At 45.7% G+C, this 15,558-nt stretch overlaps 1 protein-coding gene across 3 annotated transcripts in view; it reads left to right on the plus strand.

Annotated features, from left to right (window-relative positions):
- Positions 1-18: 18 nt before the first annotated feature.
- PLEKHD1 (pleckstrin homology and coiled-coil domain containing D1) overlaps positions 19-15,558 on the plus strand; it is a 37,286-nt gene continuing 21,746 nt past the window's right edge. For all 3 annotated transcript variants that reach the window (XR_008749676.1, XM_005230746.4, XM_027777325.2), the window contains exon 1: positions 19-7,939. Coding sequence is in view for 2 of the 3 variants with exons in the window: in XM_005230746.4 (XP_005230803.1) it covers positions 7,791-7,939 (149 nt within the window). In the remaining variant the exon portion in view is untranslated. The remainder of the gene's footprint in view (positions 7,940-15,558) is intronic.

The raw sequence follows: 15,558 nt of genomic DNA on the forward strand, positions 1-15,558 counted from the left end.
CTCATAATGTGTGAGCACCTCCTGGAAACCTGAAGTGTGAAACTGCGTGTTGGGAGGCAGTCTAGCAGGTTGTTTTGGACATGGGTATGAATGAGTTCAGAGGTACAAACACAGAAATGGTTTGACAGCTCTGCTTGAGAGGGGCGTTTGATAATTTCTGTCTCCCACAGAGTGTTTAGGAGTTGGCATTGCACTGAAGCTACCTCTTCCCCCACCCTCAGGGAAACCGCTGAAGCTTAGGAGGCAGAGACCTCTTTGGAGTGCCATAGGGAAGTGATCGGCTCAAGATTGCTCCAGGCCACTGTTAAAAGGCTGGAGGATGGGACAAAGCTAAAATCAATTGAGAGCACAGGACGGAGTGAAAACAATTTCACTAGTCAGCCCCAAACCTAAAATGCAAACACAAAGTCCCTCCATTCTTTTTTGAGAGTTGACAAAGTATCCTTTACCGTACGTATGTGCCTCTGTGTGATTTGGATTAAAAGTCAACTTTAAATATGTGTGCAAGGATGTGAAGAAAAACCTAACCTGCTTTTTGTTCTTGCAGTTATGGGGGAAAACTGCTGGTGAAATAATCTTTCTTGCCCCTGTTCTTAGTTGGTACGCTTGGTTTTGCTCCCATCTTCTCGCTGTTTTCAGGCACAAAGTCACAGCTCAACTTTTGTTGTGGCTGCCCTATGAATCCTACTGCTTACCTGTTCAGAGCTCTTCGGGATTGCTCTGTCTTCACTAATTGTTTTTTTTCCTGGAAGGCAGCTTACCTTCTTCCTGCAGTGTATGATTAAATGAAAATTGGTGTTAAGCCACACTAAGTTTTCTCTCTAATGCCAGTGGGGGTGGTAACTAAGTGGGAGTGAATTCTGTTCTTGCTGTGAAGAAAAATTGTACTCTCAGGGTCCTAAATTTCTCTGGAGGGGTTTTGTTTGCCTCTGACAATTTTGACTTACAAAGAATACTTGGAAATTAAATTTTAGTAGTGGTCTCCAAGAGGTGCTCCAGGAGGGAATATGAGGAGAGCTTTGAAAATTAGTTCTGTTTTCTTTTCTGTGCAATAATTTGCAGGACAGTTGTGGGGTTTTTTTCCCCACTAAGACACTGGGCCATATTTTTAGGGTTTACGGATTTTATTAAAAGTTTCTCAGAAAAATCCAGTGAGTTGCACTGTGCGCTGTGATTGTAGAAGGAGCAAACTTTTCATACAAAACACTGAATTATTTTTTTTAGAAGTTGCAACTTCAAGAAGAATGGCCACAGTTAGACACTTTTCAGTAAAAATCTTAATTTACAAGACTTGATTGGGACTAGATTTAACACATAGGGCACAAACGAATGGATAAATTGAAGGAGCAAATGCTGTGCAAAAACCAGAAAAGTGCTTGTCTCTTACCAAAGCGTGTCCTGTTGTGTGTGTGCTTTTGGGGGTTTGCAGAGGAAAGTTATTACCACTGCAGTATCCTATGACTACTACCAGGATTTAGGGCAAGGATGAAAAGCAGAGTTCAAATCTGTGGAATAACTAGGAAGTCGACTCCCTGTCACAAGGCAGTCCCTAAGGAAGCACCTGGGTAGGCTTTTCAGATCTGTGTGTAGATCTGGGTTTTGCAAGCGGTGAAACTATCACTTGACCATACCAGATAAAGCTGTCAGCGGAGCAGTTCAGGGAGTGTTAATGCTTTAAAAGCAATCTTAAGAGAATGAGGCAAGGCCTTAAGCAGCTTGCAGGTAGGTAGGTGAGGACTTGCCTTCACCTCCCTGATTTGAGGATGGCACCTGGTAGTGTGCTGGATTCTGTAGTGCGTGGTGGGAGGGCAGGAATTGAGTGCAGCTGCGAGCACTGATTGCAGGGTGGTGGAGGCTGGAGGGGACCTCGAGATCATCTGGTCCAGGAACACCCTTACTAGGGCCACCTAGAACCAGTTGCCCAGGACTGTGTCCAGATGGTTTTTTTTATATCTCCACAGTGGAAGACTCCGCAATCTCTCTGGGCAGCTTATGCCAGTGCTCAGTAACACTCGCAGTAAGTGTTCAGAGGGAATCTGTGTTTCAATGCCTCTTGTCCTGTCACTGGGCATCGCCAAAGAGTCTGACTTCATCCTCTGCACCCTCCTTTCAGGTGTTTGTATACATTGATGAGATCCCTCCTATAGCTGCTGACTTGACACAGTTTATAGATATTCTTGCTTTCCATACTCTCCAGCTGCCCTGAAAGTGGGATTGGGTTTTAGACATAATGTTCTCAGAAAAGAGAAAGGGGAATGATGCTGCTACAGAATGGGTGATGTATACATTCCCGAACTTCATCTATCTATTTAAGAGATAAGCTTGATGGTGACTATAAGCAATTCCATAAAGAAAACGGTTTACGTCTTTCTCCTGCAATTGCTATCTACAGACTTACCTAAGATCCCGTGACACAGCGTTTTAGCTATTTCACTCAAGCAATATACAATCTTCTCAGCTAATTGCTTGCTTTTGATGTCTCTTGTACCTCATAGGACTTGAGTGTTTAGGAAAAAGTGTAATCTCATTATGTTGGCTTAATCACAAGAGAATTTGATTGACGTAAAGTCAGTAGGAGAACTGAAACAAATGACAGGGTTGCTATTATGGCTAGTACAGGCAGATGCAGTGCAGTAAGGATGGGAAGCCGGTATTTTGCCAGGTAGGTTCTTGGGTTTTTGGCAAGTAAAGTTCAGTTTTAATGGTGAAGCATTATGCAGTATATTAGCATTTTTTTCATGTGTTTTATAAAAATGTCCCCTCAATAGCTGGAGGCTTAACCACTGCGGTCTGTTGTAAATCCTTCAGGAGATGCAAGGAAGTGTTTTTGCCACATTTATTACAAGAGTTACCACCAAAAACTTGAATATTGAGAAGCTGTAGAGTTGCAGCTTTCCTGATGATGGCTGTAGAGTCTTCCTTCGTTTGTTAAAGAAAAAACCTGTTCATCAGCATTTTTGTCAGAGGATCATTAGAGATGAGCACAGCAGCGAGAAGATAGGAGCTGTCATCTATTGTTCCACTTTACAAATTAAGCCATTCTTGTATGGATCTGTGCAAGCCTTATCCAAGTACCCCTGCAGGCAGAATTGCACAGCATTCCACCCTCCTTATCACAGCACTTCTCCCTCTTGTCTGAGATGTTTAGAGATTAACAAACCCTTACGGTGGAGGGGGGGTTTAAGAAAAATGCCTCATTCAGAAAACTTGTAGAGCTAATTAAAAGTAAGCTGTATCATGCTGACTGACACCACAGCTATATAGTATTGAGAAAATTTACAACAGAGGTGGAATAAATAGAATGGGGGGAAAGGCTCGTTCTCTATCTGTATGCCCATCCAGTGTCTGAAGTGGTAATTGCTTTATAATATATGATTGTAGTTAATTGGAATCTGGGAGTTAATGGGCTTCTGCAGTCTGAAGAAACACTTCAAATGAGGTACTTGTGGTTATAGTGGGCTGAAGAGAGCTGCTAAAATCTGCTTACAAGCCTTTAGTACTAATCTGAACGACTCTTACTGTAACACCTTAGTCAAGCTCTCGTTGCCTCTGGAGGGTGAAGCTATAAGCAGAACAAGTCCATGTTTTAGGACGGCAATGGATTTCCCATGTTCACTTTTCTTTCTGACTGAGAAACTGAGGGACGACTGAAACTGAACAAAACTTCGTGCTCCTGGTGTCTGCTCCATGCAGATGCTTCACGTGACCGTGATTTGGTGCACATGGAGGGCAAAGCAATGGGTCTGCCTGGGAGTTTTTTCTGTGCTTGTCCCTGCAGCCTGGGCTTCATCAGTATGAAAGAGGGTATGAAAGAGGCCTTGTGTACAAAGCCGTGTGGCAGCACGGCTTGCTGGAGGGTAAATGGGGATGGGGGAGGGAGGAGATAGCCCTCTTAGCCTGCTATATTTTGTGTTGTCACTGTCCTTCCTTGCCAGGCAGTTTCTCTTCCATCTGGCTGGTGGCCCTCCTGAACATAGAGTGTTTGCAGTAGAGCTGTCGTGGTCTCCTGCAGTGATAGATGGCACCAGCAGATCTTTGTGCCTCTATTTAGGTAGCCACTTGAGAATGCTGATAGGAAGGAGGTGAGAAGTATGTCTTGCTGCTGTTCTGTTCATATGCACAGCAGGAGCCCGATTTTGCCCTGATGGCTGTGAGCAGGGCCAGGAAAAGGAAATTCGGAGAGGAGCCTGCTGCAAATTAGAGCTGAGGAGTATAGCAGTGTATAGGTGAAGGGTGTGAAGAACATCAGTGCTGTGGTCCCTGCGGTTTCCACTCCTGAATTAAGTCCTAATGATAGTGTCCTTACCTCCTTAAGGCTTTGCCTTCAATGTTCATAATAATGGCAGGGATAAAGGGAGCACTGAATCTGTGTGCAAGAGCAACTATGGTCTCTGTGTGTATGCTGGGCATTTTATGGACTTTAGACTAAACAAAAACATGTTTTAGTGAAATCCCATTTTTCTGGGTATTTATTGCTTTAAAGTTGAGCCTATGGCTTCTTTCCCTCTTTTGACCAGAGGGAACAAAGTGGGTAAAAAAAAAAGTGGACTTCAATCAATATGTAAACTTCCACAGTTGAGAAACACCTTGTGGAAAGTAGTCCTGCACCTAAGGCTGTTTTAGAAACTTGTAGTGAGAGTTCAGATGTACGAACTGGTGTTGGAACGGCTAAGGAGTGTGCTTCTCCATAGTGGGCAGCCAACAGGCCTGGGTCTCACCTGCTTCTTGCTGGACCGTTTTGTCAGATCTTGAAAGTGTTGATGGTGCTCCAGGTGTTTACCTGTGTTAATATGTAGAGGTATTACATTTCTCTCCTCCATTATTCTGCCAAGGAAACTAACAAATCCTTCTCTTTTGCAGAAGTTTGGTGGGTTTTTTTTTTGCTGGCCGTTGTACCGAAACTACTGCGTGGGTGCGTATATTCCTGTGATGTTCTGGATTTAGCAGTGTCATAGGTGAGGAACTGTGGCTGAGAGAACTCAAGTTACATGCTTAAGTCAGGCAGGGACTTTGCCAGGGATGGAAACTGTTCCTGGTGCACTGACCTTTGCTTCCACACCATTGTTACAAAGGCAACAACGCTCTTGCTATGCTCAAAATTAACAGGACAATGAGCAATGGGTGCTGACCCCCAGAATAAATGCTCTAAACTTTGTCTCTGATCTGTTTGCTACATTAGAGTGTTCAGGCACCATGGGTTGCAAAGGGCAAGGAGGTCATTAATGCTGAGCTGGCCTTTTATGTAGCCCGTGCTACTCAATGTGGCGTGTGTATGTGTCTCATGGGTAGTCCTCGACTTGACTTTGATGTTTTCTGTGCAAAAAGCTTCCAGCAGAGCTGGCTAAGCCATCGTTGCTGACCTGTGTCACCTGATCAAACCATGTCCTTGGTAACCCTCTATTGCTGCTGGCACATTTGGGATTGAGTTGAATAATGTTGTAAAATGCTCTAGGAAAGGTAAACAGAGACACAGGTGGTGTGCATGCTAAGCAGCAAGCTTACCAGCTCTGAACATTGCAATAAAACCTTCTTGGGGAAAGATTTGTTCTTCCCTGCCCCTGTGCATAGGGGTGCAGCTGCCCTCCGTGATGAGGAGTGCTCCCATGGCCACTGCACCCTCCCACAGCCTCAGACCTGGGACTGGGATCTGGGCAGCTGGGGCTGCCTGAGTGGTGCAGCTGGTTAGGCAGCTGTCTCTAGCTTCAAACAATAAAAAAATGAGATATTGTTTCATCTGGACACCTCTAGGACAAGCAAAGGACTGAGTAGCCACAGCAAATTCTTTAGAGTGGGCAGCTCCAGGGGAGCTCTTGGTCTCTGCAAGATAAAACTAAGTAAAGAAGCAAAGGATGAAAATCTGCTTTTCCTCACCACAGGTAACTACTATTAGATCTTTGCCTCTCTGGTGCAGTACAATAGCAGGGCCACTGAGTCATCCTTACACAGGAGCTCTGTGGCTTTTCACTGCACGTCTGTAAATTCAGGTGATACTGTTGAGCTCAGAATCCTTTTTCCTCGTTGTGCAACATAATTCCAGGGAAACTTTTCCCTCTTCTGGTTATGAGTAGGGTTTTCTTCTCAATGCGGTGTGTGGCATGGTCAGTACAGCATTAATACTTTTCTGCAATGCAGTGCTGTATACAGGAGCTGGGGCTCAGGTGAGATGGTGGTAGTATCTGCTGCTCTCCCCTGTTCTCCACCCTCTCCCTTAATGTCACTCTGAGATGGGCTTTGATGCTGCTTGGGACGCATCCTGTCTGGGACCAAAAGGCCAGTCAAAGCCAGGTCCAGAGTGAAAGTGAGAAAGCACTGAGTTTGCTGACTCTCTTATCTAGCAATCAATTGTGACTTTTGTCAGGGGCCTGCATCTATCATTTCTTTAATATCAAGTGCAGCCTGGGAGCTTGAGGCAGGCTGTCTGCGTTTCCTCTGTTGGAGATGCTTTGCAAGTGCCTGTGACCGTGTAAGGCCCAGTGAGCGTGCGTCCGGTGCTGGGATCCAGCCTCTGGCACGTCCCAGGCTTCTGATCTCCAGGAATGGGAAAGGACCATGTGTCTGCAGTGTCACTTCTGAGTAACTGCATTGGGAAGGGCTGACGCTGAGCAATTATAGCATCAAAATCAATACACACAGGACGGCACAGGTTAAAACAGGAGCAGATGCCTCATACAATGTATGTGTCTGTATTGGTGATGTGATACGCCAAAACTCCAGATGCTTTACCAGGGACAATACAGGCAGTTCTTCCCCAAATCCTAATCCTGGAGGGAAGGCACAATGCGGGAAGGAGCAGTAAGATGCTAATGTCCTTTCCTGTGGGCATTACAGTAGACAGGGTTCTTTTGGAGGACTATGTAGGGAGGAATGGTCTCAAGAGAGGAACAAGGACTTAGGGAACCAGAAAAAAAAAGCTTGTTGTGGGACTGCTAAACAGGAGATGAACGGAGACTTGCCCGAACTGTGTGATATATTCTTGTCTCTGTGCTGTGGCCAAGAAGGAGCTTGTACCTAAGAGGCAAGGCAGAGGCTGTGCTTGCCACATCTCCAAGGTGCAGTAAGGCATGGAGGCAGAATGTGATCAGCCGTGGCCCTTTAAGGCTGAGCAAGGCGTGCAGCACGGACGCTGCCCAGTGCAAACCCAGCAGCCCTGTGAACTCGGGTGGGCAGTGCCAGGCTGGCACAGCAAAAACCTCCTGATGGCAGAGGGGAACTAATTGAACTTGCTGGCTCCCACCTGCTCTGCTCCCCTTTTTTTGGGACAAATGAGAAGAACCTGTCTCCAAGTGCAAGATTTTGGGGGTATGTGTCAGAGGGAGAGATGCTCTATGTTAAAACATCCATCTCACCCTGATTTGTGCCGGAGGTGCCGCAACGTTGAGTGAAATAACCTTCCAAGCTGGCTCTGGTGCAAAGATATTTTGGCTTATGTTATTGCTGGGAGCTTTCTCTCTGTGCTCTTTCTGCCTCTCTGTGTTCCTGATCTCTGGCTCTCTTCACTCTTTTTTTTTTTTTTTTTTTTTTTTCCCCTTTTTTTTTCCTCCCTTGAGCTGGGATGTGTGCTGTCTGTAATGCATCAGGAAGTAATGTGCAACGAGGAAACTCTCATCATCTGTGCATCAGGGAGAGAATTATTGACTGAGTGCTGAGCAGTCAAGTTATTGATTCAAAATAGCCCAGTCTCTCCGTCTGCCGCTTGGAATGCCTGGTTACGTCCTTCTGGTTCATTGCATTTAATCGGATTCCCTGAGCTGCCACGCAGAGGGGGAGAGTTAGAACCAGGTCCATCTATCATGTTCGCTTCAAAATCCAGTTCTGTATCCCCTTCTCCATCCATGGAGCAGGCAGACTCAGATGCTCTGGACATCAGCACCAAAGTGCAGCTGTATGGTGTACTCTGGAAGAGACCCTTCGGGAGGCAGTCAGCCAAATGGTCCAGGAGGTAAGCTGCAGTTGCTGCGGGATGCTCAGGTGAAGTAAAAAGCCTAAGGGTGCTGGGGTAAGTTAGAGCCTGAGGGCTTGGCTCTTCAAGTGCAGCTAGCCAGGCAGAGACTAGGGGTGAGACTTCAGGCAGAGCTTCCCTGCTGCGCTGAGTTCGCTTTACATACATGGCACCTCATTGTTCTTCTTTATCCCCTCAGACCCCGTGCTACATGTGCTTTAGGGTGGCCATAGGGACTAGCTGCCCCTCCTGGATAATTGCCTTAGGATCATTTCATGAAAGAAGAGTTGGCTCATATATTTGGCCCCTAAACTGCTTGAGTTTGTTCGTTAGTACTTGTTAAAGCTCTTTGAGCCCTACGGGTGTGAGATGGCTAGGCTGAACTGACTGCATGTGGGACTGCATGTGTGCATGTGTATGACCTGCAGGGAGTTGTGGACCAGCGTCAGTACCGCTGTGCTGCTGGACAGTGATGGCACGCTTGGAACAGCAAATGCAGGCTCTCTTCCCTGGGGAGAAGGTGGCTCTGAATTCTCTCCCATCTGGTGCTAGGGAGTTGTAAGCTGCTGTGTGTTGTGTATTGGCAGCCAGGAAATTTGGGGCGGAAAAGCATCTGCTATAACCTTTTACCAAGGATAGAAGTATACTCTGTAATGCTGAAGTAATGGGTCGGTTTGAGGTTTAAAGTTGTAGTTTCTTTATGCGAATCGCTGAATCTCACAGAAGAGTTTTCTGCTGGATGTCAAATGATGAGGCACGACTGTTTATGCATGGGTACTTGCACAGAAGCATGGTACAGCTCTTTTTCATTGCTCACTGGGGGATACGTGATCCAATGGATTAAGCCTTCCAGCATTTCTGGATGGCAGATTAATGTCACTGCTGATAGAAATCATTGGCAAATGATTCAGCTAGAAGACTAGCAGCTGAGAAGCTTGCATTTTCACCCTACTACTGCCAGAGATATGTTTTGTGAGTCAGGATTTGTTGTCATGATCTATAAAAGGGTAGCAGCACTTACCCACCTTTACTAGTTTGATATCTGTAGGTGAAGAAGTCTGCCAGGAAAGCAAAGTGATACTGTTTTCTCCTTTACCCTTCCACTGGGGAAAGGCACAAATGAGTCATAAACAAAAGGCAGCACAGGAAGCCTGAAAGTCGGTTTTGTAGCCTTTGTAGCACAGCGTGTCTCAAGGCTTTTTGGAAGAATAAATTAACTTGCACACAAGCAATGTCTGTTGGCTACCTCTGGTACTTCCCTTTTGTGGGTACCTTTTTGCTGCAGTCTGCAATGTAGACACAACACAACAAATTCATTTCTAACCCCAGTGTTCCTGGTTTTGCTATGTGTAGTAAACACAGTGCTGTCCAATTTAAACCCACGAAAGTGGCATGTCCTGAAAAATAGCTAAACGTTGCTTGGAAAGCAGTTTTCTTTGTAGCAATCTTTGACCTGTGTGCAGGTTTTATTCTGTATTTCTCCATGGCCTCCCCCCTCAAAAAAACCTGTTACTACCTACTTAGCTCCCAAACTTTGATATTTAAATGAATTATGTCTGGAAATTCACGTGACTGGTACGGAAAAGAAGTGGACACAATAACGAAGGGGAAAGTAATTTGCATTGGAGTGGATTTTCTTAAAAGGCTTTCTGCTTCCTAATAAAAATTTCTTGCAGGCAAATGGCCCATCTCTGCGCTCTCTGTCATTATTTATTTAGTGCTGTTCTATTCCTAGAAGTCATCCCCATCTTCAGCAAGTGGTAAATATTTTAGTGATAGTAGGTGGGAAGAGCTGGGGAAGTGACCGTGGGGCAGGGATGATGTGGAAGGATAGCTGCAAGCGTGGCAGCTGAGGGTCCTGGGTGACCACAGGGAATCTGTAGGGTTTGGAAGGAAGGGATTTCTGGAGTAAAGAGACTGGAACAGAAGGAGTGGTAAGATATTTTTTTAATCACAAGAGAGATTTGCTGTGAAGATTTTTCACATGCAAGATTTTTTTTGTCAATCATTATGGGGGGATAAGGAGCAATTCATCCATTCCCCCTCACCTACCTGCTATGTACAGCAAGATGTAGCTGGTCAAGTGCATGAGTTTATGAAAAGATGTTTCCCAGTCCAGTTAAATTAAGAGAAATAACTGACTATTGCTAGATACAGTTGAGAATCCGATCTCTAAGCAATGTAGATTTTGTACTGAAGTCTTGAACTGGACCATAGTACTACTCCCTGTTCTGAGGAAAGCCTTTCCAAGCTACGGGAGAGAAACCAGCATGTAACAGGAGGGTTGATCACATCAGGCCATCAGACATGCAGATGGGTCTGCGTGGCTGTTAAGAGATTCATAATAGTTACTGGCTTGGTCCCATTCATTTGGCTGTAACAACAGTGCTGCTGCAGACACTGAGAAAAAAAAGCAAGTGTTTAAGGGAAGGATGGAGGCTGGCTGGATAATGAATCTAGATAAAAAATCCAGGCACGGTGCTTTGGTGATTGAAATCCCAGGTTTGGGGATTTCTCAGCAGTCGAGTTTTGCAGGGAGCAGAGAGGGATGGCATAGCCTTGTTTTAGTCAGGGCTGGCATCTGATGGCAGCTGTGAGAACAGCAAGACTTGCCACGATGCAGTTGTCTGGAGCACTTTCAGCCCTTTGCCTTGCCCACGCCATGGTCTGTCCTGCAGCCGAAGCATTTGTGCGCTGTACTGACCGAGGGTGGGCTAGGGGCTGCTGGCACTGGACCAGCATGGCTGGACCTGTCAGGGCTGGCGTCTGAGCATGCTGCCTTATAGAGCTTGATTTCGAAATGCCATTAGCAGCATCCTAGCTCCTATCCCTCCAAGAGAAGAAGTTCTATTTCTAATGTGAATTTTTTTCCCTTGTAAAGTGATATACTTCCAAGAGAGACGCTTCTGAGTTTACTGGAGGTTTTGACCAGTCTAAGCTTGGGTCACTGCTGGAGTGGCTTTGGAAAGTCATGTTCTTAGTCCTTGACTTACGGTGCTCTTCTGGCCACCAAACTGCACCCCGTTTTTCCTTCTAATTAACAACAGTTTAGTTTCTTCCCTACTACAAAAGTTGTACTGGTAACAGCATCAGCCTCTGTACACAGAGTCTGGAGTGAAGCGGACAAGGTACGTACCTGCCCTGGATGTGGTGTGGAGGGAGCGCTGTAGCTTTGCAGGTAGAAAGTGACGCATCCTTCTCTACTGAGAACAATCCCAGCCCCATATAGAAATGCCAGGCTCTAAGCTGACTGTGACCATTCAGGTGTGAGACTTTGGGGCAAAGTGGGACAGTTCAAGGAGGCCATCTGCTCAGTGGTCAGCCAGAGCCAGAAAAGCAAGGTGGAACATGAGGAATTGAATAAAGTAGAAAAAAAACAACCCACAAAATATGCTTATACCTCAGAGTAAATGCATCAGAGATGCCAGGTTGCTGCTGGAAGGAGGGAAACAGCCCAGTTGAGAGAAACTTCTTTCTTGGACCAGTCCTGGCTGTGGCACTGCAAAGCACGCACGTAATGTTGTTTTCCAGCAGAGTGGCTACCAGTGGTCATTGGATGTGGTCACAGGACAGATGGAAAGGATAATTGGTTAGGACTGTTTTTCCACTCTGAAAGAACTCGAGAGCACGCAGCTGCAGGGCGGTGTGTGTGGCACAGGGGCAGCGAGAGCTGCGAGTCGAGCAGACCGTGTGCTTCCTTCTTGACCTTGTGAGCTTCCCACTTGGTCACTGTCAGGAAGCATCCACCTCTTCCCACTCCTGCCCGGCTGGAGACCAACTGCTAGGTGCCGGGGCAGGAGACAGGCAGGCAAGCCTGGAGCTGTCAGGAGAGGACGAGTAAGGGACAGGTACTGCAGTCTCTGAGCTGACACGCTGATAAAGAGCATTTGCCCGTTGTTTTCCTGAGCTGTCCCCAAGGAGAGAGAAGTGAGCTCACCTAGCAGCTGGGATTTGCTGCCTGTGCTCCTGGACTGGTGCCCAGAAAACCACTGTTGGAAGGAAGAACCAGTGAGACTGCTGCAGTTTTACGGTGTAAATACTTAATATGGGCTATTGTCACTTCAAAAACTTTTACAAAGTTTTAGTTAGTTTTAATCTCCTTAGCCCTCTGTGACACAGAGGTATCTCTACCTCTCCAGTATAAACCTGTTGTGTCTAATCCTGGCAGATCACATCTCTGGCTTTCCATCCAAGTCATTCTCTAGCTGCTCCTCTGCTCTTTCCATTTAATTAGTGTGGTTTCAGTGGTTTCTTAGTGCAGGATCTAGTGACAGGGGATGGGTGACCCAAAGGAGTTGACGCATGAATGGCTCTTGTATTACTGGTGCTGCACGTGGAGGGTGTGTAGTTGTACCAGGTCTTCTCACCTCTCTCATCCTCAGTGCTTCTCCCCAGGCTCTTTGAATGCCGCTCTGTTTTTAAATCTCTTCTTTTTTAGGTTCTTGTTTGGATTCAAAGTCTTTCCCTGTTTTTCCAGCACTCCCTTTTTCTTCTGCTGGCCCATCTGTGCCTAATTTCAGATATGTGTCCAGCCCCACCGTCCCAGTCCTAACTGGGTGTCTCTCTCCATTTTCCCTTGGCCATTTTTTCCCTTTCTGCTCTTACTCATCTGGCTGCTGCTTCGAACTTCAACTTGCTTTTGAGTCTCGCAACTCTTCTCTACTCCTTCACTTCATCCCTCTTTCCACTGTGCTGCATCAAATACCCTTGTCTTGTAGCATGGAGACTTTGTACTGAAAGTCAAAGTGAAAGCAGTGATCTTGGCTGTTTAGGCCTTGCCTTCCAGGTAAGAATAGATGAGGGAATATGAGCTGAGCATAAATATGTTATGTCCATCAGCTAACTAGATTTTCAATGGTTTTCCTTCATTATTTGCTGTGGAGTTTTGTTGTTATTTTTTCAATTCTTATTTTGTACATTTTTCATTCCAAATCCCCACAGATTCTCTCTGTATCTGTGAGGTCAGGGATCTAAAATTTCATTAATCTGCCAGAGGCACATCAATTCTCAGAGATCCGTGCTGTGCTTTGTTCTTGTTTTTGTTTTGGTTTGTTTTCGACTGGAGTGTAATCTATAATATGGGGATTATCAAGAGAACTGAGCAGACAAAAATGTATGTACAAAACAAACTAAAGCCTGGCTTTAACTGGGTGTTAACATTTAGATTAAAAATCTCATGTAGCTAAAGATCAGTATCTTTACCTGTCCTACAAATGTTTCTTAAGGATGTTCAGACTGAAAAGGCTGTTAAAATTGACAAATAGACTTTCTCCATTTCATGTGGTGTGTGTTTTTTCCTTAGTTTCATATTTGTGCCCACAGTATCTGGTTCACTCTGGCCCACTGGACCAAGCCCAGGCCATAGACCAGGCAGGATTGTTCTTTAAAGATGTTATTTCTGTATTTATTGTGCAGATGAAGTAACACATCCCTCTTAAAAAAAAAAAAAAAAAGTCCTTGTTGAACTAAGCATTAGAGACACAAAGTGAAGATGCATCTACTCCGAAGGAAACTTTTTTACAGAGTCAATGATCAGAGGTGGGAGGAAAAGTGAAACAGCACAAGGCTGCTACTCACAGAAGTGATGTGGATGGGAGGAACCAGAAACAAGACCTGTCTGCTCTGTGGAGGTCTCTGATGTTTGCCTTGGCCAGGGTCAGCCTGCTGCAGCCACAGCTGCCTTTGCCATTAAGGCAAATGTATCTGAAAATATATCAATCCTTGTTTCACACAGAGGTGAGACCTTGATGAATCCACTCTATCAGTTAACGTGTCCCACAGAGGTGTCCCTAATACATCTGGTAAATGGGCTAGTGTCTCAAAGCTGTGTGATAGTACAGCCCCTCACCTTCTCTGCTTCTTCCCATCCCTGACTACTGTCATGAGGAAACTGTTCTGATCCCTGACCTGTGATGCTGGTGATTTAGGATGGAGGCTCCCGTCACAGGGGAAGCAAGTTGGGCCCATGGACTGTCCATCTCCCTATCCATCTTAGGTACCTCTTAGAATCATACAGAGAGGGCATGAGCAGCCACCACAGTGGGGTCAGCATTGTTTTGCCAGCTGAGGGGACGTTAGATGCAGCTCCTCTGGGAGGTGCACTGGGACACGAGCTCAGGCTGGAAGGGAGATGGTCCCCTGGGTGGAAGGTAGAAGGTGAACCGTTCCTACTCGGATAGCTTTCTGGACAGGCTGCAGTGCAAATGAGCACCTTTTTGTCCTCTAGCAACTAAATGACCCCAGTGCAGAAGACTGATTTTTGCATCGAGTCATGCTGTTCTGCTTAGAGAGGTTTTGCCAGGCTGTGGTCAGGAACAAGAGGCAAGGTTAGGCAGTCAACCATGATGTTCCTGGAGTATCAAATGGGAAGACAGTGTCCTGCTGAGGAAGCAAGCTGGCTGCTTCTCCCCACCTCTGATGTCAACTTGAACAAGTACAGAGGAGTGGGAAAGGAGAAGAAAAAATTTGGTGCACAATAGTGGCCGCTGGTGTTTGTACATTCTAAAGATTTCTGGATGTAAATACGCACATGTTCAATGACTGTCAATTTTAAGCATTTTGGAGCAGGCACATAGTAGGTCCAGAGCTCAGACTTGCTGCAGGCACTCAGAAGTTTAGCTTTGTTCTGTGTTTTTTGGCCCCTCTGTGAGCCCACGGCTCATGTTTCTATGGCACATGGCAATTTCATCTGTGTTGCCAGAGGCACAGCAGAAAAGAAAGAAGTAGGAGCTGGTGGAAGCGGTAAAGCTTTCTGCCAAGTATAATAATGATGATGATGACTAATATAATATATTATAATGATATATATTATTGTATTATTATAAGGATAATTCTCCGCCAGCTTTTTGACTCCTTTTTTTTTTTTTTTAGCTTTAGGAACCAAGCTGGTTACCAAATTGCTGTGCTCGTCTGTGCTGGAGGCAGCGCTTGGCTCCATCTGACAGGCTCTCTGCTCCAGGAGAGGGCTGGGGTGGAGGTATTACAATTGCTCCTGCAGATCAGACCTCTCAGCCTGTAGCCCACCGCTAACAGTGGCTTCAGAGGAGGGTGCAGGAATCCCCAGGTTGCACAACTGGAAAGTGCTGCCCAGGAAAGGCTCTTCCTGATCCCTTTCAGTGGAGGCTTTCTGCCCAGAAGCAGGAAGGTTTCCCTGGTGTGTTCTCATTCCTCACAGAAATGCCTTATCCTTTCCAGATTCTTCATGAGCTGTGGTCCTTGAGACCACGTGAAAATTATACACACAGCAGTGTTTTGTGCAGTGTAAAAAGGCATTCTTTATTAATTTTTAGCTTATTGCCTTTCACTTTCTTTCCAAATCCCTCTTTTCTCATATCAGAAAACATGTACAGAGCAGTGCAATATATTTTCGTTGTCATTTACTCCTTTGAAACTTCCCTACTAAACTTGTCCCCATTTTTTCAGCTGCTCTTCAGTATCTTCGAGTGCTGCAGAGATTCAGGCCGAGTTTAAGCTGTAACAGATCTCTCTCTTCTGTACCACTGCCTGCAGGGTAGTGCGACCTTAATTTTTGAAGAGAAGAGGGACTCTCCCAGGGGCATTTTGAACTTGCAAATAAGCTAAAAGTGGCACTCCTTTAATCATGGTTTTGAGGACAAGCT

The sequence above is a fragment of the Falco peregrinus genome, chromosome 1 (assembly GCF_023634155.1).
Source record: "Falco peregrinus isolate bFalPer1 chromosome 1, bFalPer1.pri, whole genome shotgun sequence".
NCBI lineage: Eukaryota > Metazoa > Chordata > Aves > Falconiformes > Falconidae > Falco > Falco peregrinus.